This window comes from Paramisgurnus dabryanus, chromosome 12, assembly GCF_030506205.2.
Source record: "Paramisgurnus dabryanus chromosome 12, PD_genome_1.1, whole genome shotgun sequence".
NCBI lineage: Eukaryota > Metazoa > Chordata > Actinopteri > Cypriniformes > Cobitidae > Paramisgurnus > Paramisgurnus dabryanus.
Window position 1 is genome coordinate 9,952,500 of NC_133348.1, and position 22,985 is coordinate 9,975,484.

The 22,985-nt window shown below is 38.4% G+C and overlaps 1 protein-coding gene across 3 annotated transcripts in view; it reads right to left on the reverse strand.

Moving 5' to 3' along the window:
• Nucleotides 1-22,985, reverse strand: part of col12a1b (collagen, type XII, alpha 1b) — an 80,024-nt gene that overhangs the window by 27,135 nt on the left and 29,904 nt on the right. For 2 of the 3 annotated variants that reach the window (XM_065256561.1, XM_073811372.1), the window contains exons 26-54: nucleotides 22,223-22,352; nucleotides 21,236-21,375; nucleotides 20,991-21,123; nucleotides 20,810-20,830; nucleotides 19,587-19,726; nucleotides 18,074-18,203; nucleotides 17,639-17,778; nucleotides 17,132-17,261; nucleotides 15,502-15,641; nucleotides 14,230-14,359; nucleotides 13,126-13,265; nucleotides 12,567-12,696; nucleotides 12,343-12,482; nucleotides 10,804-10,933; nucleotides 10,589-10,728; nucleotides 10,279-10,411; nucleotides 10,048-10,187; nucleotides 9,830-9,959; nucleotides 9,602-9,741; nucleotides 9,383-9,512; nucleotides 7,849-7,991; nucleotides 4,420-4,549; nucleotides 4,078-4,220; nucleotides 3,496-3,625; nucleotides 3,289-3,408; nucleotides 2,976-3,122; nucleotides 2,776-2,892; nucleotides 424-573; nucleotides 269-343 (exon numbers count right to left, since the gene is read on the reverse strand). In XM_065256561.1, the coding sequence (XP_065112633.1) occupies nucleotides 269-343; nucleotides 424-573; nucleotides 2,776-2,892; nucleotides 2,976-3,122; nucleotides 3,289-3,408; nucleotides 3,496-3,625; nucleotides 4,078-4,220; nucleotides 4,420-4,549; nucleotides 7,849-7,991; nucleotides 9,383-9,512; nucleotides 9,602-9,741; nucleotides 9,830-9,959; nucleotides 10,048-10,187; nucleotides 10,279-10,411; nucleotides 10,589-10,728; nucleotides 10,804-10,933; nucleotides 12,343-12,482; nucleotides 12,567-12,696; nucleotides 13,126-13,265; nucleotides 14,230-14,359; nucleotides 15,502-15,641; nucleotides 17,132-17,261; nucleotides 17,639-17,778; nucleotides 18,074-18,203; nucleotides 19,587-19,726; nucleotides 20,810-20,830; nucleotides 20,991-21,123; nucleotides 21,236-21,375; nucleotides 22,223-22,352 (3,742 nt within the window). The remainder of the gene's footprint in view (nucleotides 1-268; nucleotides 344-423; nucleotides 574-2,775; nucleotides 2,893-2,975; nucleotides 3,123-3,288; nucleotides 3,409-3,495; nucleotides 3,626-4,077; nucleotides 4,221-4,419; nucleotides 4,550-7,848; nucleotides 7,992-9,382; nucleotides 9,513-9,601; nucleotides 9,742-9,829; nucleotides 9,960-10,047; nucleotides 10,188-10,278; nucleotides 10,412-10,588; nucleotides 10,729-10,803; nucleotides 10,934-12,342; nucleotides 12,483-12,566; nucleotides 12,697-13,125; nucleotides 13,266-14,229; nucleotides 14,360-15,501; nucleotides 15,642-17,131; nucleotides 17,262-17,638; nucleotides 17,779-18,073; nucleotides 18,204-19,586; nucleotides 19,727-20,809; nucleotides 20,831-20,990; nucleotides 21,124-21,235; nucleotides 21,376-22,222; nucleotides 22,353-22,985) is intronic. The other variant, XM_073811371.1, reaches the window with a different exon arrangement.

A 22,985-nucleotide genomic window follows, 5' to 3' on the forward strand; every position in this document is an offset into this window, starting at 1 on the left:
GTCTTCGCCCAAGTTGAAAATATTCAACTCGAGCGAAAAATTCCACGAGGAATCTAGAGCGAGTAACGCGATGACCTGCGTTTGGTGTGTACGTAGCATAAGAAGGAATCTGATTGTAAGTATTTATATTAAAACATCAAAAACAACGCAATAGATACCGCAATAATGTTGTTACCATAAATTCCTTTGGCCATGATAACCGTGTAGTGAAAGTCTGATATTGTGACTGACAGCCCTACATGTAATATAAGTGACTGCAGATACGTACCTGCCCATGCAGGAGGAATTGTGGGTGGTGGAGGAGGAGTGGGTGCTTTTGTTGGCACAGGTGTCGGTTTGATCACTAGACAAAGCAAAAGGAAACTCAGATTAATGTCTGTGTTTTCTTCACTGAAGAGGTTTCTTAATCAATCTTGAACTTACAGGTTCTTTCTTTTGTGCTGACTCCAGGTCCCTCTAGATTGGGGGTCTGGACAAACACAGTAGCGCTGTAGGGAGAATCTGGACTCAAACCATCAAAACAGTACTGACTCTGAGGTGTGATTGTGATTTCCTGCTGACCTCTAGCTGATGCTGAAAAGAAATCAAACAGTACCTGCATTATTACAATAACTACAATCTATGTTTTTTTACAGGATACACCGAGGTAGTTAAAAAAAATCATGCTATGGTCCATGTAAAAGAAGGCACGGTAATACCAGGGTAATGTTTTTTTTTATGTTTTCATGCCCCTTTTCCACCAAGGCAGTTTGAGTGCCTAATTTCAATTGAGTCCTTTCTTTTTCGACACCCAATAACACCGTCCCTGAACAAGAAAAAGTGGTTCTTAAGTAGCACCAAAACATTGCTGGCCTAGAATTAAGAACCGATTGAGTCAGGGACTGGGGGCGGGGTTACTATGACATGAAATTAGGAGGGTAGCTACATGCTAAAGCTAACAGTGCTCTGGGTAAAATAAAATAAGGGGTGACCATACGTGCCATTCTTCCCTGGCCAGGATTTCAGTGCGTCTTCCGGAAGTCATATTTGTTGGCATACGCCATTCAGTTAAAAACATAAGACATACAATCGTAGTTTCATTCTTACCTTAAAATGTAACGGTTGCTTTTCTGTAATAAAATAATAATAATCCTCTATGATGTATGAGGTCGACAAATACGATTTCCGGAAGATGCACCTGAAATCCTGGCCAGGACGCGTCCGGGAAGAATGGTACGTGGTCACCCTAAATAAAATATATTATGCCTATACCGTTATTTTAGATTGTAACCTCAGTTTCCATACAGTATTACGTCAAGCTGCACATACACGTTAATTCACCGCATTTTTATGCCAATGTAGTTAAGCAATAGCCTGGTTTAAACCAGACCACCCTCAGTAGTAACTGAGTTATGGTCTGGCAAAGCTTCATAGACAAATTATTTCCAAAGGGGCGTCACCAATGGACGTCTCTTAAATGCCTCTGTGTCCAATTGGATAGACCAATCACAGCGATGAAGGAGATGACGTTTGCAGAGCTATATCAGAATTTTGCCGGATCCAGTTGGTAAGGCAGTGATAAAAAAAATTTTTTTAGATATGAAGGCTTGAAGTGTTGTTCTTTGCTTGAGATTAAACGAAAAGGAAAAGTTTAAATGGCTTAAAACAGACACAATAGCTAATTCGAATTAGTGATGTTCCACGGCGGCATCCATCTTTGTAATGTACAAAATCTGTTTCACAGTTACTGCGCTGTCGTCATCGTGTAAAGCCCACCCCAACGTTTTTGATTGGTGCCGCAATTTCTCAGCATTAGAAATGGTCTTGAATGGCCTCTTTGCCAGACTACTTGCAGAGCAAATCTAAATTTGCCAGAAGTTGTTTGTTGATGGTGTGCTTGTGTTTGGGCGCTGCTGCGCTAACATTGCTGAGAAAGATGAGACGTATACAATGACGCAAGACTTGGCTCTAGCCCATGGAAACCGGCTCGCCAGTCGAACCAACTTTGAACCAGCAACAGCACTAGCTCTGAACTAGCACCCATTTCTTTCTGGTTAAAAGGGGGCATACGTGAACCCCTGCTTAATTTTCAAAACACATGGTTTTTCCTTTAGCTCGATTGGTAGAGTATTGCATTAGCAACACAAAGATCACAGTTTTAACTCCCAATATTGATGTACCATTGAAAGCACTGTAAATTGCTTTAGATGCCAAATGCATGTAAAAAGGTACTGTATTTAGGAACATGGGAACTATGTGGCAGTACTAGGGTAATACGTTTGATAAGGGTTTCAAGGGTTTTCTGCAAACTGCTGTAATCCATTCTGCTGAAATTCAATGGTCAGGTTGGTTGCATGTTAAATGTTATGCATCATTCTCTGGCAACACGAACACAAAAGCTTTAGACAAACAAACTGATAAGGGTTTGAGCGAGTAAATAATCAGTCATTCTCATGGAATGATGCAAGCAGGGTGGTCCACTGTTGTTACCACAGCAAATATCCAAAGCAGTTATTTATACAACAACAGAAGATAGATGAGACGTCATCGTGAGGACATCCGGATGAAACTACTATTGTCTAAACATATTCATTCATAATTCTCTCATTCATCTTCTCATTACTCTGTCCAGTTGAATTATTTACAGAGCTCATCACAATGCGTTCTGGGATTTCCTTAAAAGACAAGTGATGCTGATATGTAACGCTGCTTCGGTTTTAGGCTAAAATGAGATCTGTATTCACATGATATAATGCCTCACAAGGTTTTGAATTAGCTGAATTCACATTGACTTACGTTCCAGAGGGTTCAGCTTAATTCTGTAAGAGGTGGCGGCACGGTGAGGCGTCCATTTAATGCAGAACTTGTCATAGCCGACGTCGTAAGACTCGATGTTGGTCACATTAAGGTACACTGAAAGAGACGGTCATACTGCATCATCGTACTGAAAACACCCCAATAAAATAAGCATGGTATGAGTAACCGTAGAAGCATACGTGTTGTTCCTTGTCCCATCAGAGGTTTGCTGATACCGGCATCATATTGGGCGTACACCTGAACATCATACGTTGTGCCAGGAAAGAGGTTATGTAGAGTAAAGGTGGTGACATCACCAACAAACACCTCCAGAGATTCGTCCCTATCTAAAAGACATTCAACACATATTTAGTTAAAATATCAACTTATGAACACACAATCTTTTGGATCTTGAATGTCATTTGAATCTCAGACATTAAGTAAGTATTCACTGAAAACAATAACAGGGTCAATCTACAATAGTTTGGATGATAAATCGAGATGGATCTTTACCTGTTGGCTGGTAAACCAGCTTGTAACCCATGACTGGAGACGGTGCAGGGTCCCAGGACACACGGAAACGCGTGTACCACTCATCTGACACACGAAGATTCTGAGGTTCAAGCAATCCAACTAAACACAAGACAGTTAGTCAGTTTAGTTAGCTACTACTGAAGACTGGTTATTTGTGATGCTAAATGTGTTGTCGGCTTCACTAACGTGTTTTTGCATTTCCGTTCAGGGATCCTCCAGGTCCTTCAGGATAAACGGCCTCCACTGTGATGTTGTATGGGGTGTCAGGCAGAAGGTTTTGAAGGATTGCATTATTTCTGTTTCCAGGAACAAACGCCTGCAGACAAAAACGTTAAATGATTGAATAACACGATCATGTTCACATACAGACGTGGGGGTTGTGGAAATGTCCACTGTTTTCTATTTTAATCTTAGAGACGTACACACTACAGCAGGGTTCCCCAAATCTCACCCTGGAGGGCCAGGGCACTACAAAGTTTAGGTCCAACCCTAATCAAACTTACCCACCTGTGATTCTCTAGTGATTATGAAGACCTGGATTAGCTTGCTCAGGTGTGTTTGATCAGGGTTGGACATAAACTCTGTAGTGATCTGGCCCTCAAGGGTAAGATTTGGGGAACCCTGCACTACAGTTTACTGCATTTATCCATTGATGTTCTCCAATCTAAATAACACTTACTCAATGAGAATCATGAGTCCATCTTCTTATGAAGGTTCTGACTGATTCAACAAATCATGTAGTTTGGTTGAATTTGACTCTTTACTCACAAATTCAGTGATGGGGTCTCCTTTCATTGGTGCATATGAGATCTTATATTGCTGTACAGGACCCTCGGCATGATCCCAGCCGATACTGATGGTGTTCGTGGTGGTTCCAAAGACTCGCATGTTTCTGGGTCCAGCCCGTGGTACTAAAACACAAGATGAGATCACAAAACTTAAGATGTTGGGGATTATGGATGGTTGCCAGATCTTCATTATGATATTATTGTTTATTTATGATGCACAAATAGTGCAGCACATATTTTATATTAGTAACAGTAAATATGAGAAATATTAAGATTGTTTTGTGTTTTCTTTCTAATCATTAACTTCAAAGATATCACTTACATGTTTTTCCTTTGTCAGTGATTGCTGGACCTTCTCCGTCCGCGTACACGGCCAAGACGCTCACTGTGTACGGAGTATCAGGATTCAGTTGATCCAGGAAAGCGTTGTTGGTGTTGCCAGGAACAAAAACCTGAGGAGAGAATCACTGTTTAGATATCATTCAGATTCAGCATTTTAACAAACATCCACTGTATAAAAATACAGCTCAGACGTTACAAACCTGGCAAATGAAATATACATAATGATGTCACTGTTAAGCCCCTGTTTAGATTACCAGCACAAGATAACATTTCCAAACAGATATGTAATGCAAACAGATGTTCTCACTGGGTTAAACGTTACATAAATACTGTCATCTCAACAGGATTGATCCCTGGAGAGCGAGGGTCCGCTGGAGAGACTGAACTAAAGGGAAACCCGTCAGCTACCTGTCATCACCCGTCAGGATTATCATCACATCTGCTCGTTTGTTTCTCATTTGTGCATTATGATTGGAGGCTGAATCCCTGACTGAATCTCATCTACATCAGACTGATGGGTTTGCAGTACTGTAGTATCTGAAGGTCTCTCTTCAGTGTCCCAACTTGCACTTGGTCAAGAATGCAAAAAAAGCTAGTGAGATGTCATCCAGTACCACCCATAAAAAATGTCTTTCAAAAACTTCTTATTGCCTGGAAGGAAGAGATTGCCCAAGAACAGTGGCGTGCCGTGGGGTTTCAGTCAGGGCCTTCAGTAAGCATGTAAACCACATATATACTCATCTGTTACAGCTAACACACCCATATGCAAATAATGCATATATTCGGCCGCACATACAGGCACTCAGCAACATGACAGCTGATCAACAATAAGCCTAAAACAGTATGCTAGGTAAGGGTGGGTTGAACTCAGACTACATTTCACTGCATGTATCATGTAATCCCCTGCACACTGTGTGCATAGTGTCACATCCACATCCACAGGCTACTATCAGTGCAACACGAACCACTCAATAACAATGTGCATAAGCCCTTAATAATGCTTATTATCAGATACAAACCACAATCTGCATGATACAATACTCGACAAGTAGTAAAGCACTCACCCGTCACTTTTCAGTCACATACCCGAGGATATAAGAGCTGCGCTGTGTTACTGAAGTCAGCCGTCTCATTTTTTTTTTTCTTTGATGTGATCATTTAACACTTCTGACACTGCATTTATTATATGGTTTTGATTTTTTCCTGACGGTCCTGTAAAAACTGTGGCCGTGGCAAGATGATGTCGCAAGTCAGCATCATGCTCCGCTATAGCGTTAACAATTCCAGGTAATTACCCCTGTTCAGCGAATCTTCATCGTCTCCCAAAAAGAGAACACAGTCACTCACTAAGACGCTTCAGAATGTCCCGGTTCTTTCTGACCCTCTCATTGTGGACGCTGATCTCCCGTTTTCTCTACTCGTTAAGTTCCAAATCCACAAGACTTTCACCAAAAGTTTTTAAATGCATGACTGACATCATTATGGCGCTCGGAGCCTTGGTGTTTAAGAGCTGCCTTCGTGAAGCTGTTCAGACTGTCAAAGCCAGAATCATTCCATGTCCCTTTACTCGTATTAAAAAGTAAACACGGCCAACAAAATAACTTCTTGTGCTGGGGCAAAAAGATCGCGTGTATCTGCAACAGCGGATGTCATTTTCTTTAATAACTGAATTTCGCGCTCACGTTGGAAATTGACGACAGACGTCAGGGGTAGCACTGGGCACGTCGCTAGACCCGGAGGACGTGCTGTCAATAAACGTCAACATTTGATTGGTTGATGTTTCTGTCACTAATGATTGTAACAAATCAGATGTGTTGTCCTTCAACACAAGCCTAGCAGTATCTGTAGAGCTGGCCCCAGCTGAATAAGCTGCTTTTTATGTGAATTTTTGAGGGTACTCCGGTTCAACCTCAACAAAACTAACGAATTTTGCGGACATACACCAATGAAAAAAATAGCATACTAAAGAAAAACATTTAACACTTTGTTGTTGGGGAAAAAATTATTTTTGATTTTATTTTAGGGCCAGCAGAGAAGACCCTGCTGGTCCTGACGGCCCACCACTGCCCAAGAATGACAATTCTTTCATGTTGAATCAACACTAAACCCATCTGACTTATTTTCCTCTTACTAGTTTTTTACATACAATGAAAGTTGGAAGTGACCACAATCTATTTGATCTGGAAAAATAATCAAACTCATGCAGATTTAATGGGGGTTTCCATTACAGCTCATGGTCACTTGTTTGTTTGGACTGTGAGCGTTCCTCTAAATATTTTTGAAAAGACCGGGAACTTTAATAGTGCATTTCTGGAGCTTCACATTCACATTACTGAAAAAACAGCTGGTTGGCTGCATGGCTGTAGGTCCAGGTTGGGGTGTTAAAAGATAATAAATAGCATCCCAGGTGAAAAAAAGGGAGGTAAAATACACTAAGTATATGTACTATTCCACATACTAATTTACGGACCTCATAGCTGGCCATGGTTGGCTGGTTTTAGCAGGCTAGTTTTAAGAGGAATTTTCCGTGCAAATATCTAAAAGAATTGTTAAATCTAAATGGATTTCTTGATGAGCAAAATGACACAAGACCAAAAAAATTAATTTAAGTGAATTTGTGCTTAAAACAAGCAAAAAAAAATCTGACAATGGGGTAAGAAAAAAGAATCTTGAACTGTTTTCTTAAACACTTAAGTAAAGAAAATTTCAGGTAAAAAGTTTTTTTTTTTTGCTTTTTTAAGCACAAATGAACTTAAATTTTATATTTTGTCTAAAAACTAGACTCATTTTGCTAATCAAGAAAATACATTTCGATTTAAGAATGTTTAGATATTTGTACTCAAAACAACATGAAAATCCTATGTAAGAAAGTCATTTTTGCAGTGTGGGTCTGCTGGTTTTAGTTGGTGGTCTTTCAGCTTAACCACCTAGAAATGTAGCACACCAAAACTTTTAAACGCAGCTGATAACGCCCGAAGGACACCAAATCCCAGTTGTTTTTTCAGATTGTTGTTGTGATACTTGTCCTTTCCCTCCTCCACTGTGATTGGACGGGGGTGTGAGGACTGACATTGACAAGCGGAGCTTTTCACCCAAAGTTGAATCTCTTTCAACTCTCGGCGCTCAGCACTGAGCGCAGAAAACCCGTAGAGCACCGGCCTTCAGATTTTTGAAAAACGTTGCGCTTCCATTGAAAACAATTGAAAACATGCGTTGGCCGCGCTTTGGTGTGCATGCCCCCTAACCGTTGTGTGTAAGTGTTGTATTAGTCCATCCTACTTCAAGGTAACATTGTAACAAAAAGTTGGTACCAAAAAGGGTCCTCTTAGTATTATAATGAGCTTAATTAAATGCATCTGAATGATATATATAGAAAAGCACATTATTGTTGTGTTTTTGTGTCACTCACCGATTTCAGCGGCCTTACACCAGTCAGGGGAGTGTAATTGACTCTGTACTGCTGCACCTGGCCTGAGGCCGGTTCCCAACGAACATTCAGACTGTTGGTGGTGGGATTGTACACCACAATGTTTCTGGGTGGGAAACGAGGAACTGAGCAGAGAAAGAGAGAAAGGGTGAGTTGAAAGAAGCCACTATAAGCAACAAAGAGAAGTAAAGAACAGCACAGTAGGAAACTCAGTAAAACTGAGGAATGAATGCTGATTGAAGCAATTGACAAAACCGCAGACAGGTTTTACGATGAGAAAGTGCCAAAAAGAAAAGTCAGGTAATGGGGAGGGGCGTTAACGGTAGGGTTAAACTGCTTAACATGCTTTTAAACCCAAACCAGATGTGAGGTGCGTATGCATACAATGTACGTGGGTTTTTTTTAAATCCAGCGGTGCGCAGACAGTAGATGCTCACACTTCTGATGATGAAAACTGTGTCACACGCACTGTACGTGAAAAAAATTTGACTATACTAACACTAAAATGTTTTGCTTCATGTACACGATTGTAGCATGCTTACATAAAACTGATATGCGGCATCTAGAAAATAAATATCCAGAAATGGTGTGAAGTACTGTAGGGATGCACTGATACAAAATTTCAATGCCGATACTGATATATGATTACTTCCAATGACAGCAATAGATACCAATAGTTTTACTTTTACTCCTTGTTTCAAATTGTTATGTCATGAAATCCTAGAAGTGCAGAGCGTACAAACTGTAATTCTGTTGTCATTGTCACACAATGCCCCCCTTTAAGTGTATTGTTTTACACCCAAAATGCTAAAAACATAAAGTCATAAGTCTCAACTAGCTCTGATCTATATTTTAAGCAAAAATCCCCAAAAAATAAGGTTTTAATCACACTTTTAGTAGTTTTACCAACGATGACTAGGTTTAAATGGTTTGCTGCATACTCTTGTAACAAATTAATAAATTACTGTCACTGGATTATTATTACTACTAAAAGGTTTTCAAATATGAAACTACACTCTTAGACCTTTCCAACTATATATAGTTTATCAAGACTTGACTATATTTTTTCTTTTTTTCAATTCAGCAATAATCTTCTAAGTGTCTTCTTTCAAATGAGACCAACCTTATGTTTATATACCAAAGCGTTCATGGATTATTTAAGTTTGTAAAGTGCATTTTCATGAGAAAGGGGGGATGTCCAATAGTTGGATAAATATCTTTTACGTGTATCTGCTGATACTGATTATAGGCCTGTACATTGGTGCATCCCTATTATAAAGTGTAGTTGTCTTGCCCTGAAACACAGGGACAACATCTATGCAACCTTAAAACAAGCAAGCAACCCTACAGTCCTGTACTGAATATCCTCTAAAATCAACATCCTGACCAAAATGACTGATTCAGAATGTTTTTTACAGGAAGCGTCACACAAATAGCTTGAGAAACCCAAACCTCCAGTTTGTTTGAGCAATAGTGATTGTAATGTTGGCTTTAGAGATGGCCAAAAACAACTCACGTGTCTTTCCTTTCTCAGACAGACGGAGACCCTCTCCCTCTGGATAAACAGGAACCACAGTCACCGTGTAGGGCGTGTCTGACAAAAGGTTCCTAAGTATGGTGTTTGTAGTTCCTCCAGAAACTTGCTCCTGATGACACACGACAGTTAAACTGAGACTTTGAGAAGATGGGTGGCACATCAACAAAGATCATCAAGAGACAGTAGAGCATCTCTTACCATGTCCTCAGCACCACCAGACACTGGCACATAGAAGAGTCGATATTGGCGGACGTTACCCTCAGCAGGCTCCCAGCGGACCTTCAGTGAGCTGGTTGTGGGATCGGTAACCTGCAGGTTCTTAACTCCACCCAAAGGCTCTGCGAATGATCAGAATTTCAATTCATGTATAGGCTCGGTATACTGCATGCAGACAAATATCGTATTTAGTTTTTTTTTGCTACGTACTTGTCTTGCCGTTCTCCGACTGTTTCTTTCCTTCATCGTCTGGATAAACGGGCACAACAGTGACCCTGTATTCTGTGTCTGGCTGCAGGTTCCTCAGGATAGTACTGGTGGACATCCCGGACACTTGTGTCTGAAGCAGACATCATTACATCAGGTTCACATCACATTTTCAGACAAACTAACCAAAAAGATGAAGATGGGACAGATGGGTCTTTTACCGTGCTCTCAGCACCACCAGCAACAGGCACGTAGAGGATGTTGTACTGGCGGACATCTCCGTCTGCGGGGTCCCATCTCACCCTTAAAGTGTTTACGGTCGGGTCTGTTACCTGCAGGTTCTTCACGGCTCCCAAAGGTTCTGTGTTAATAAAACAGACATGATGAACTTTCACAAGCCATGAACTGAGATCACTCCAAACAGACCAGAAATGAGCGGTTTCAAGACTCACTTGTCTTTCCATTTTCAGCCTGACGTTTTCCTTCAACATCATTCTCATACATGGGTAAAAGTGTGACCTTGTACATCGTGTTAGCATTGAGATTACGCAGGATGGTGCTGGTTGTGCCTCCTGAAACAAGTTCCTGTTTATTAAACAAACAAATCAAAGGTTAAAAACCATTATCACAGATCTAGACTCTAAGCGATCATCATTTACATAATTGCAAATCATTTTTAAATCAGGGTGAAGGATTTTGTTAAAAACACCAGTTTTCTTATGCTTTTCTTATGCTTATAACTAAAGGTTAATCACGTCTTACCATTTTCTCATCATCTCCAGGCTCAGGGACATAAAACACTTTGTAATTTCGAGGGTTTCCGTCTGCGTGCTCCCAGCGAACATTCAACGTGCTGCTCGTGGGATCAATGACCTGAAGATTTCGAACTCCACCCAACGGTTCTGAAATATCAGGAATTAATCAATTTTCAATTTTTTTTTCTTTTCAGTGTCTTCAATATCCACCAATAAACTCACTTGTTCTTCCATTCTCTGAAAGAGGAATGCCCTCCATCTCATGATAAACCGGCACTACAGTCACGGTGTATGTGGTATCCGGCTCCAGACTCTTCAGAACAGTCGAGGTGGTGCTTCCAGACACTTGATCCTGATCACACAAAAATCATGCAATCTTAAGGACAGCGGCTATGTTTACATGTAGAAAATGTTGTCAATCCGATCAAATTTAATCTGATTGCAGGTTATGCCGAGTTCAGACTGCACGATTTTCAAAGTAGTCGGGTCACATATCTTTTCATACTGCGTAACTATCTGGGGTAGCGTTCAGTCACTGCTGTGTTCACACTGCACGAGGGATCGGCGACAGGGGGTTTCACACGGCATGACTTTACCATAGGAAGAATCGCCGACAACTTGGTCCCCGTCCGCAAACTACGTCTCACACCCAAACGCACGCGAGAAGTGACAAGGAAACAATGCGAGGTCGCGTGTGCGAGACCGGAGTTCTAACATGACACTGCGGATTATAATTAAAAATGGTAGCCCGCAATGAGCTTGCCATAACTGCATGTGTGCTCATTTGTAGTGAAAATAAAAATAAAATAAGCCCTTTTCTTAATCAAATCCATGCTTGTTGATATTATGGGCTGTACCTTCATAACTCCTCCTTGAAGTTCCAGCTGCCCTGCACAGCAAAATCAGCAGTGTTAAATTCGGGCATTTGTCTGCAATTTCTCAAAACCTGTCGGCGAGTCAAAATCAGGGCTAAAATCGTGCAGTCTGAACTCGGCATTACTACAGTACAGTTTACATGCACCCTAAACATTGCAAACTGATTAAAATGTTTGTTAACATACACTTTCTGTATAATCCCAACCAAACGTCTGCACAAGTGCACAGCCAGGGTTGCCAGATTGGCGTCTCAAAACCAATACAATGGACATTCAAAACTAGCCCAAAAGCATCACAATGACTATACCCTTTCCAAAAACCAATAACTGCTGAACGAAACCCTTTCAGCTTTAACCTGCAGAAATTTTTTTTGGGGTGAAATATTTTGCAAAAAAGCAGAGAACTTGGCAACGCAGCACACAGATATATATTATCATATATAGGCAAATAAAACACACTTTTTAAAAGGCTGACGCTATTTTATTGCTTTTATAAAAGTACACATGAACGCTACATAAAGTTCAGCACGTGACCTCATTATCTTAATGATGCATGTTGCCATTGCCATACTATTGCATGTTTCTGTGTCAAGAATCATGTGATACGTAAATAAGAGGTAAATATAAGACGTCAACTTAAGCACAATTCTTCTGTGCATGTGCACAATGTATTTTTGCATCCGACTGAGAAAATACTACGATTCACTTGTTTACATGCATACTTTTTTATGCTGATCGGATCACAGATTGGACTACACCACCACCTTCAATACGATCAAAATTTGCATCTGATCGACCTCAATTGAGCCATCATACGATTACAAACAGATTATTTGGTTGCATGTTCACATACCTAGTGAAATTGACAACTTTAAAGTTTTCTCACCACTTCTTTATCTTCTCCACCCTCAGGAACGTAAATGACGATGTATTCCCGCACGTTTCCTTCTGCTGGCTCCCAGCGTACGTTCAAGGTGCTGATAGTGGGATCTGTTACCTGCAGGTTCCTCACGCTACCCAGAGGTTCTACAGAGACAACACTCATCATGAAGTCTTGACGTGTTTTTCTGATTATATGTGTTTTAAACAGAGCTGAGGTGTAATACTTACTAGTTTTTCCTCTCTCCGTGAGTTGTGGTCCGTCTCCTTCAGCGTACACCGGCACTACAGTCACTGTGTACATGGTGTCTGGACTGAGACTCTTCAATACTAATGTTGTAGTGCTTTCAGACAATTGCTCCTGCAAATACAGACATGCTTTATAAAGGTTTTTAGTTCAGGACTGTCCAAAGTGAGACTATGAGATGTAGTTGTCCTAAGGGATATCTGTCAAATCTGGGATATCTTTAAACAGTGATACGCCTTCATTCATTCTGACAGAAACTGGATGCACAAGGTCCTCTTAATCAAATGTGATGAAGTTAACTAAAACTTCGAGCACTACTTCTTTGTGGCTTGCCAAACAAATCTTTTAAGAGGCTTCACAGTTTACTCCAGCTCAGTCTAAACATTGTTATTCCCAGTCGAAAACTTTCCCGGCAGTTTCAAGAGAAATAAGATGAAATCTCCTACGTCTCTCTTCCTCAGGCGATGATCCCATCAATAAAAATACGTGTCTTTCAATAACCCATGTCATTAGATTTTTCACTTCAGATGGAGATAGAAATACCGTGATCTCAGCTCCCCCGTCGGTGGGCACATAGATCACTTTATACCCCTGAACGTTTCCACCTGCCGCTGCCCATGTGGCGGTGAGCGTTGTGAAGGTGGGATCGATAAGACGAAGGTTTCGAACCCCACCAAGAGGCACTGAATACAGAAAGACAGATGTCAACAATTACTTGTCAATATGCCATGAAAGAGAAAAACTAAACACAGTGACTACTGTACATCATAAAATCTGGAACAACATTAACTGGCAGAGATTGAAGTGGTATTTATATCAATGTAGCTGTATTCGCTTGTGTCTCTCGAATGGAGGACATTGGGTCTCATTCACTAATAATCGTGTACGTTTTTCGTATTTACAGTATACGCACACTTTTTTCTTACGAAAACGTTCCGACTAATTCACAACACGTGCGTACGCAAATGAGTTTGTTTTAGACTTGTTCCTAAGTTAGTAAATTTGTAGTTATCTACATGAGCGGCTGCATGCACAAGGTTGGTAATTTGCATAAAACACGCCCAAACCAACTACATATAAGGGTTTTCCGCAGCGTTAGTCCACAGAAAACTTTATAGCAGTTTGTCACCGAAGCAAAAAAGCTAAAAAGAAATCCCTGATCATATTTATTATCGGTAAAGTTCTGTTTTGCTTTGCATTTTTTATTTGGGACGTTTTGTTGTCATTTGAGGAAGCCGGTGCTGTGAAAAAGTGAGAAAGGAAAGCGTGAAGATTTGTCATTACGTGCATCTTCTTTATATGTGTAGAAAAATAAGTATGCTATTATAATATATAATATAATGTATATAATAATAATAATGTAGATCATGTATAACAATATATAATACAGAAAATATTATAATATAAAATATAATCATGTAAATGTTATATATCAACATTATTATACACATTATAATTATATCCTAGTATTTGATTATAGCGTAAGCGATTATTGTGTACAAATGATTTAGGTTTAGGTAAAAAAAAAATTTATACGAAAGTTTTTGTTTATCACAATTTGTTCGTGAATACATCTGTAATTTGTGAATATGCATGGTTAATGAATGAGACCCGTTGAAAGACGGACAGACAGAGGTTTATACGTACAAGTTCTTCCATTATCAGACTGTCGTCTGCCCTCCGTGGCGGGATAAACTGGAACCACAGATACTGTATATGGAGTATCAGGCTGCAGGTTTCGCAGGATTATGGTGGTTTGGGTTCCAGGTATTTGTTCCTGTTTACAAAAAAAGTTATACATAGAGCGAAGATGCATTGAACTTTTTTGCAAGATCTTCTAATTTGAACAGAACTGAGATATGAGACAGGACTCATGAGTAGTGACAGACCGATATATTGCGGTGTCTGATTTATCAGTTGATTTTTTTTTCTCTGCATTGTCCGATAAATTTTTTCAGTCAATTAGAGAAGAAACTGCTTTACAGCACGGTTAAAGTGACCAAAATCACCAGAGTTATCAATATTATCATGGTTTTATGAACAATTCTAGAAATGTCAAAAAAGTACTGATGCAAACCAACTTTAAAATTGAAAAAAATATTACATGAAAGTGCACTTTTGTTTGCATAAAAATCTAATAAATAACATTAATCATGGCACATTTGGGGTCGTGAGGTAAATGTTAATTTAGTTCAGATAAAACACAAATGAGCAAGTCATCTGTCTGCGTATATTGTGATAACTTGGTGTGCTTTATGACCCAGGAGTAAAGCTGCACGACAACCTGCGCTAACGGCAATCGTGAAAGAAACAAAGTTGAAACTCATCAGATTACATCATTTATTGGAAATGAATAAAAAAGATGGATTTGTTTTAAAAATGTTTAAGTAAACATGTGTCAGTACAACTAAATTTTCCTAAATGTAAAATTTTTTGGGATTTAAATTCATCACAAACACATGGGAGCAGACGTGAATGAATTTGTTTGTCTCACGTTATTGCCTAAATTGGTTGATGCTAGACAGGGGCTTTTGAGCCGTGACACTGGAACGGTTAAACAGTACTTAAAAAATGATGCGATAATACAAACCATTGGAAATTTTTATCGCAGTTAACCTTTAAACCGGTAATCGTTAAATTTTTACAATCGATCAATAAATCTTTTTTAAACACTCATATGTAAAGCTAAAGTCTGACAGACAATAAAATGTATCATTTTATTTTATACTTTCACCAATTTCTCATTTACTGTACTATTTACATTTGTTATATCAATCTCATATTAGCCAATCAGCAACATTGCTTTCTTAATATCGGCATTGGCGATTAAGGAACCCATATCGGTTGAGCACTACTCAAGAGACATTACTTCATGAATTGAATGCTGTTATTGAATAATTATTAGAAATCAAGCCTAACCATGTCCTCATTTCCTCCAGCTGAAGGCACGAAGAAGATCTTATACTGACGCACGGCTCCATCGGCAGGGTCCCATTTCACATTCAGAGAAGTCATGGTTGGATCAGTGACCCTTAGATTTTTTACACCGCCCAAGGCCCCTTTAAAGAAAAAAACATTTGACGGATTTGGCATAAATTGTATGACGTAGTATGAATAAGAACATAGTTTCTCAAGCTTTCCAAAATGTGTGTTCACTCTTAAAAATAAAAGCCTTTGAGATTTCTTGTTACTTGGTCATTAAAGAGATATTTCACCAAAAAATAAAATGAAAATACATCATTTACTAATATACATTTCTTTGTTCTGCTAAACAGAAATCAAGATAGTTTGAAAAATACAAATAACCAAACAGATCTGGGAAACAATTGTATTCCATTGTACGTAGTGATGCACCGATGTATCGGCCGCCGATATTTATCGGCAGATTTTTGGTGAATTTGAAACCATCGGCATATCGGCAATAGCACGAGAAAGGCCGATACCGATTGTTTATTAATTAACTGCATAGAGGAAATCCATTATATGTGAAAAAAATGAGTTAATGTTGTAAATAAAATAAATGCTGAATAGCAAAAACCACCTTTGAAGGTTGTCAGGCTGTCTTATTATATTTGTTTTAGCTTAATTTGTGCCTCTCTTATTATATTGTTAATTAGATCCAATCCATGTTCAGTAAAAATTATTTGATGCAGAAATAAACTAGCTAATAGACCAACTGTATAGGATTATATACAAGTGTTTAATATCGGTATAGGCATCGGCCAGAAGTTGTCTGTTTAAATCGGTATCGGCCCAAAAAAATCCTATCGGTGCATCCCTAAAAGTAAGTCAATGGTGTCCCAGATCTGTTTGATTACAGAAATATACAAGAATATATACAGAATTGTCATTTTCTTGTGATTTTTTTTATTTATTGTAAAGCACTTGTAGATAAAAGGTCCCTTTTTCTGATCCCATTTTCAAAGTTTAGTTAGTGTGTAATGTTGCTGTTAGAGCATAAATGTAAATTACAGATAAAACAGTTTTTTGGTATTACGGAAAATTCCTGTAATTTATTGTGCCCGTTATTTTATGATAATTTTACGGTAATTTTACCATTTTTAACAGATTTTTTTTACAATGCTAAAGGTCAAAGTTCACTGCTAGGCGATATATTTTCTTTAACATAATTCCCCTTTCAAAGCCTACAGCGAATGGCCGGTTTGGACTACAGTCCTCTACTTGCCGATTGAATGACGTCAATAACTAAACGTTTTTGACTAAACTTCACCCACAGGAATACTAAACTAATGGCAAGCTGCTGTTGAATCACAACACAATAAACAAGCTAACTCTTTACAAATTTCTGAAGGAGGGACTTCATAGAACAAGGAAGACATCAGCCCGTTTTTAGGACAGTGAAAACAGCGCTATACAGATAAGTGAATACCGTGTTTTTACACACGAAACATAAACACATGTGTTATTGCGCTCTGTAAACACATCAAAGCTTCAAAAACACAGGAAAAACAGGACCTTTAAATGCTTCTGCTGTGGTATTAGACTGTAAAACCATTTTAGATTCCAGTGAAATTGATGAGAAACTCACTTGTTTTTCCATTCTCTGAATTTCTCTGCCCATCTCCCTCAGCGTAAACAGGTATTAAAGTGACGGTGTAAAGCGTGTCTGGTTGAAGACCTCTCAATACCGTGGTGGTAGTCGTTCCAGATACTTGCTCCTGTTTCAAGAAATAACACGTATGATGGCCATTAAAGACGTCACAATCTTAGTTGGTTGCGCTGCCAGTTGGAAAAGGATTGGTTATTTATCAGATTGGATTATTAAAACTTTAACCCTTCTCCCCAGAGTTTTTTTTTTCAATCTTTTCTTGTAACAACCACTCAAACTTAAGCACTTAAACTCTTAAGATCAGTCTGAGATGATCATCATTCACCCACTGGATTCTGTTACAGCACAATCCAGCATTAATCTCTTTAATCTTAACTTCATGAAAGAAACTTTCTCTACTTCACCTTTATGTCACGTCAACATCAATCGCTTGGTTTACTACAGTATTTAACTTGTACTAGAAGGATTAGGTCCTACCAGTCCTACCATGCTTTCTGCCCCGCCTGCCGCTGGCACGTAGACCACTTTGTATTCCTTCACTTTTCCTTCTGCCGGTTCCCATCGGACGTTCAGTGTGGTCATGGTTGGGTTCAAGACCTGCAGGTTTCTCACTCCTCCTAAAGGTTCTTCAGAAGCATCATATAATACGGTTACGTAATACATCTGATTTTCATTACATAACATCTCAAATCATGCCCACAGACGCTGGCTAAATGCCTGACACTTACTGAACACAATGCTGGAAGACACTTTATCCATCCAAAATAAAACACTCTACTTTGATTGGGTGAGTTTATGCAACTCACACAGCTAATGGTGCACAGATTTTTTCAATGTACTCTACGCATTTTCCACTGTTTTCTGAGTTTATTTTTTATTTTTGGATCCGCAGAGGATTCAATTTCTCTTGAAGACACTTACTCGTCTTTCCTTGACCCGAAATGTCTTTGCTTTCTCCGCTGCGATAGACGGCCGCCACCGTGATGGAGTAGGGTGTGTCAGGGTTTAACTTCTGAAGAATAACACTGTTCTTCTTTCCACCAACCTGAACCTGAGGGGACATAATGTCAAGGATTTTCATTAAAGAGAAACAAACCTCCACACAATTATACACAACTAAAATGCTTTAACTTTCTGAAGCCTTTCACAACTTTTATTGTTAGCTTGCTATTGTATGTCCCAATGTGTAAAATATATCTACAACAACAGCAGTGTGTCAAATTATTGATCCACTGACTGAGCCGTACAGACAATAAACTATGAATATGACAAAACTTATATAAAGACACAGTATAAATGTTGTATCTTAAGTGATTTGATCTGATGTAAAATGATAACTTTATATTTATAGTGCAATATTGGTGGAGACGTTTGTATTTTGTTTTGGCTCCAAAAAGTGTCATTTGTATTTGTAATTTGGTCTTATAAAATGACATTAAGTATAAACTTCAGCAGTGTTTTATGCCTTCAGAATTGTGCAACACAACATCTCCTTTAAATTGAACAGGACTGTGAGTGAACATTGGTCTGCAGGTCTCACAGGACTCAATTAGATTTGTTTCAGCAGTCAGTATGAGCGTCCAGTTTAAGAAAAAAGAAGACTTTTATAATAAAGCACATGTGAAACACTTCTCCCTGTAGTGTTGGGAAGTCTGGAGTTTCATTGTTCGTTTCAGTAAATCCACATTAAGTGAAACTGTCATGAAAGTTGGTCATACTGTAGCTTCAAGTTTCTTTATCATTGAGCAACAACGATGAATTTGCCAACACAAATCTGTGTATCTGTGCTGTATTTTTGTTGCTTAATGTCAAAAATACAAAATTTATAAAGTGCCAGAAAACAATTTTATGAGCAAAACCACAGGTGTTAAATGTACACTGCTGGTATATGATATGAAAGCCCATTTCCGCCACATAAGAAAATAGTCATGCTCTGGTAAATTATATTTATGAGATAAAAAGTCATACAATTTCATAATTTCGACTTTTTATCTCATAATTATGACTTTAAAAGTCATCCCTTCGACTTTTTGTTTAATAGTTATGATTTACAGAGCATTACTTTTTTCTTATGTGGCGGAAATGGGCTTCCATAGTATGAGTCTCACCGCATATCTGACTAAATCCAGCCAGGAGTTACTGGGATAACTACAGAAGATTTGCACCATTGTTTAGGTTTAACATAAAGCAATTGTCTATGATATTTACCCTAGTTTAATGAAATCTGTAACAGAAACTGTGAGCTCAATGACAGACGTATTGGCTTCCACCTTTCCAGCAGGTACTGAACGGCTAAATGCCTTAAACTTTGTAAATGACTGATATTATGATAATCCAGCCGTGACAAATTCTGTCACTAATTATAAATCAAGATTTACTCATGCCCTGACTCTAAACATCTCAATGGAGGTTGAAAAGGGGCGAGTGAACTTACATTCAGAGGTTTTCCACCCGCGGTGGGTTGATAGGTGACTTTGTAGGTTTGAACTGGACCCGGCGCATGGTCCCATTTCACAGTGAGTGTGGTAGTGGTGGCATTGAAAACCTGAAGGTTTTGTGGTGGTCCTGTGGTCACTGGAGGGAAATTAAATCTTGATTGAGTCAAATCTGTCATTGTGGAAGTAGCTCAATGTGATCATTAGGAATGGGAATCTTAGGATTTTTAACAATTCATGTTTAGATTCTGCTATGATGAGTGACCATGCAGAACATCTCTGAATTACAGTGCAGAAAATGATCATGGAAATCATTTATTTTTTCAACTTTATTTAAAAAAAAAATTCTGATTCCCAAACCTATTCATTGTGTCAGTGACATGGACATGGCTGAGTGTAGATGGAAAAGCTGGATGAAGTGTTTGGCATGAAGACATGAGAATCCATAACAAAACAATGAATGCAACATTTGTGCATGCACGTTTATGATCGACAGCACATGATGATGATGATGATGATGATGATGATGACAATGATGAAGTGATGAAGGAGCAATGATGATGAACTGATGAGTTTCTAATAGAGATGGGCGGTATGTCTTATCACAGATGTTTTTGTTATGTAATAGTACATTCTTTTAATTTGTAACTTTATGGATGCAAACCTAAAAATCTGATTATATATCCATACTAAACAAGCTTTTCTCTGGTATTTCTCATCATACCGCCCAGCCCTAGTTTCTGCTCCATCGCTGGTGGAACACACAAATGCACATGCAGCGATTTCTCTCAATTCTTTACACTTAAAGGTGCAGTGTGTAATTTTTAAAAGGATCTCTTGACAAAAATGCAAAATGCTATACAAAACTATATTATCAGGGGTGTATAAAGACCTTTTAATAATGAACCATTATGTTTTTATTACCTTAGAATGAGACGTTTTTATCTACATACACCGAGGGTCCCCTTACGTGCGTCGCCGTTTTGTGCCGCCATGTTTCTACAGAAGCCCCTAACGGACAAACTTTTTTACTAATTTGTCTCCATTGATGACATGTTTTTCTGGTGGTGGCTACCATAGCTTTTCTATGCGTTTCAAAAGCGAGGGAAGAGCAGTGGACTGAGCAATTGGTTGCAATTCGCAACCTCACCACTAGAAGCCACTAAAATTTACACACTGCACCTTTAATAAACATTTCCTCCATTTTAAAACAACAACATACCAGGTTTACTGGACTTTGACACTAGGAAAAGATGTAGGACAACAACACATTATTGTATATTAATATCAACAGATTTTTTTCATATTGCACGTGTGTGAGAGAGTAAAGTGTGTGTGTATGTATGTGTGTGTGTGTGTGTGTGTGTGTATGTATGTGTGTGTGTGCGTGTGTGTAGTCTCACATGTGCGTTGGTCTCCCATCAGGTCTTCACTCTCAGACTCATCAGGATAGATGGCTGTTACTGTGACCGTGTAAAGTGTGTCCGGGTCTAAATCCGTCATAACATTTGAAGTATCTTCACTACTCAAGATTTCCTACAAAAGATCCAGGAAATCCCAGACAACATGCAACACCAAATCAGAGCCTTTTCATTAAATAAATTTACAAAATCAACAGCACTGATTGAAAACCTAGAAGTAAACGTACATATTTGAATTCCGTTTCCCCCTTTTTGGCCCATCCGACGCGATACAATGCAACATCTGGAGCTCCGTGTTCCCATGTGGCTCTAAAGGACGTCTGTGTCACCTCAGAAAACCTCAGATTCTTAGGTGCAGGAACCACATCTGAATAAATGAGAAATACAGATACTCAGAGACAAAGACCATCAAGTGACTGAAGAAAACTCTGGATACGTGAAGTTTTGTAAGTGTCAGAAATCATCACCTGGGACTGATAGAGAGACTTTTGAAACAAAGACATCAACCTTTCAACTCCACGCACATAAAATATCCGATATATTTAATAATTCTCCTGTTTCATGTAAAGCTGCTTTGAAACAAATGCAGTATTGTGTTTATAAATAAATTCGATATGACTTTTGATATTTATTCACTTTAGGGCAGCATAACAATTAATTGTGACTAATTGTTTGTACAGTAAAAGTATTCGTTTCCATCATATATGCGTGTGTGTACTATGTATAAAAATTATGTATATATATAAATACACACACATTCATGTATGCATTTACGAAACATTTACATGTTTTTATTTATTTATTTATTTATTTATTTACTTATTTAAAATAAAAATGATATATAAATATTTTCTTCAGAAATGTAATACATAATAATTACACACAGTACACACATTATGCAAAAACACACTTTTATTTTGTATGCGATTAATAATGATTAATCTTTGCCCAATAATAAATGCGCACACATGCATGTATATATTTACGAAATATTTACATGTTATGTTTATATATCATTGATATTGCATATGAATACTTAATATATACATATACTTTTTTTATTAAAATAATACATGCATGTGTGTGTATTTATATATACATAATAATTATATGATGTAAAACAAAAATTCTGCAAACGATTAGTTGCGATTAATCATTACGCAGTCGTAATTCACTGTCAACCACATGATCAGAAAGAAAGATTAGCCGCTCACCAGTTATTCCACTGCCCAACACAGGATTTCCTGAACCCTCATCATACACAGGAGTGACAGCGACATCATACTCCGTCTGAGATCGGAGATTGTTTAGAACCTGAGTAGTGATGTCACCATTGACCTCGACCTGTCAATCAAGTCCATCATCAGCAGCATGTACAGGTTATGTGTGATGAGTGACACGGTTTTTATCGCTAGTCAACTTATATCAGTCTGTAGAGTGTCTATGTAAACCTCTCATGGTGCATTCACACCAAACGCTAATGAAGCATTAAGCGTGAGTGATTTACAAGTCAATGCAAAGATGCAATAGACATCCTGTGGCGCGATTTGCATGAATGAGGCGGCGCAAATGACGCCATGTTAATCAATCAGGAGCTTGCTTTATTAGTGATGTGGTTATGACATAGCGAGCTGAAGCAGAAATACAAAACAAAAATAGAGGACAAAATCATTGTAGCTGTATGTGAACACATGGAGGTGTACGACACAACATGGAGGTCGAACAATCTGGTAAGTTGTAAAAAACGCTCTTTACTCAATTTGAGCTGTATACATATATATATATATATATATATATATATATATATATATATATATATATATATATATATATATATATATATATATATATATATATATATATATGCATAATGAGACTACAAGCTATATAAAGCAGGCAAAATGAGCGTCTATAGCAGGGGTTCTCAAAGTTTACATTCAAAGGTCCAAATATGAATTCTTATCATTTTCATTGGTC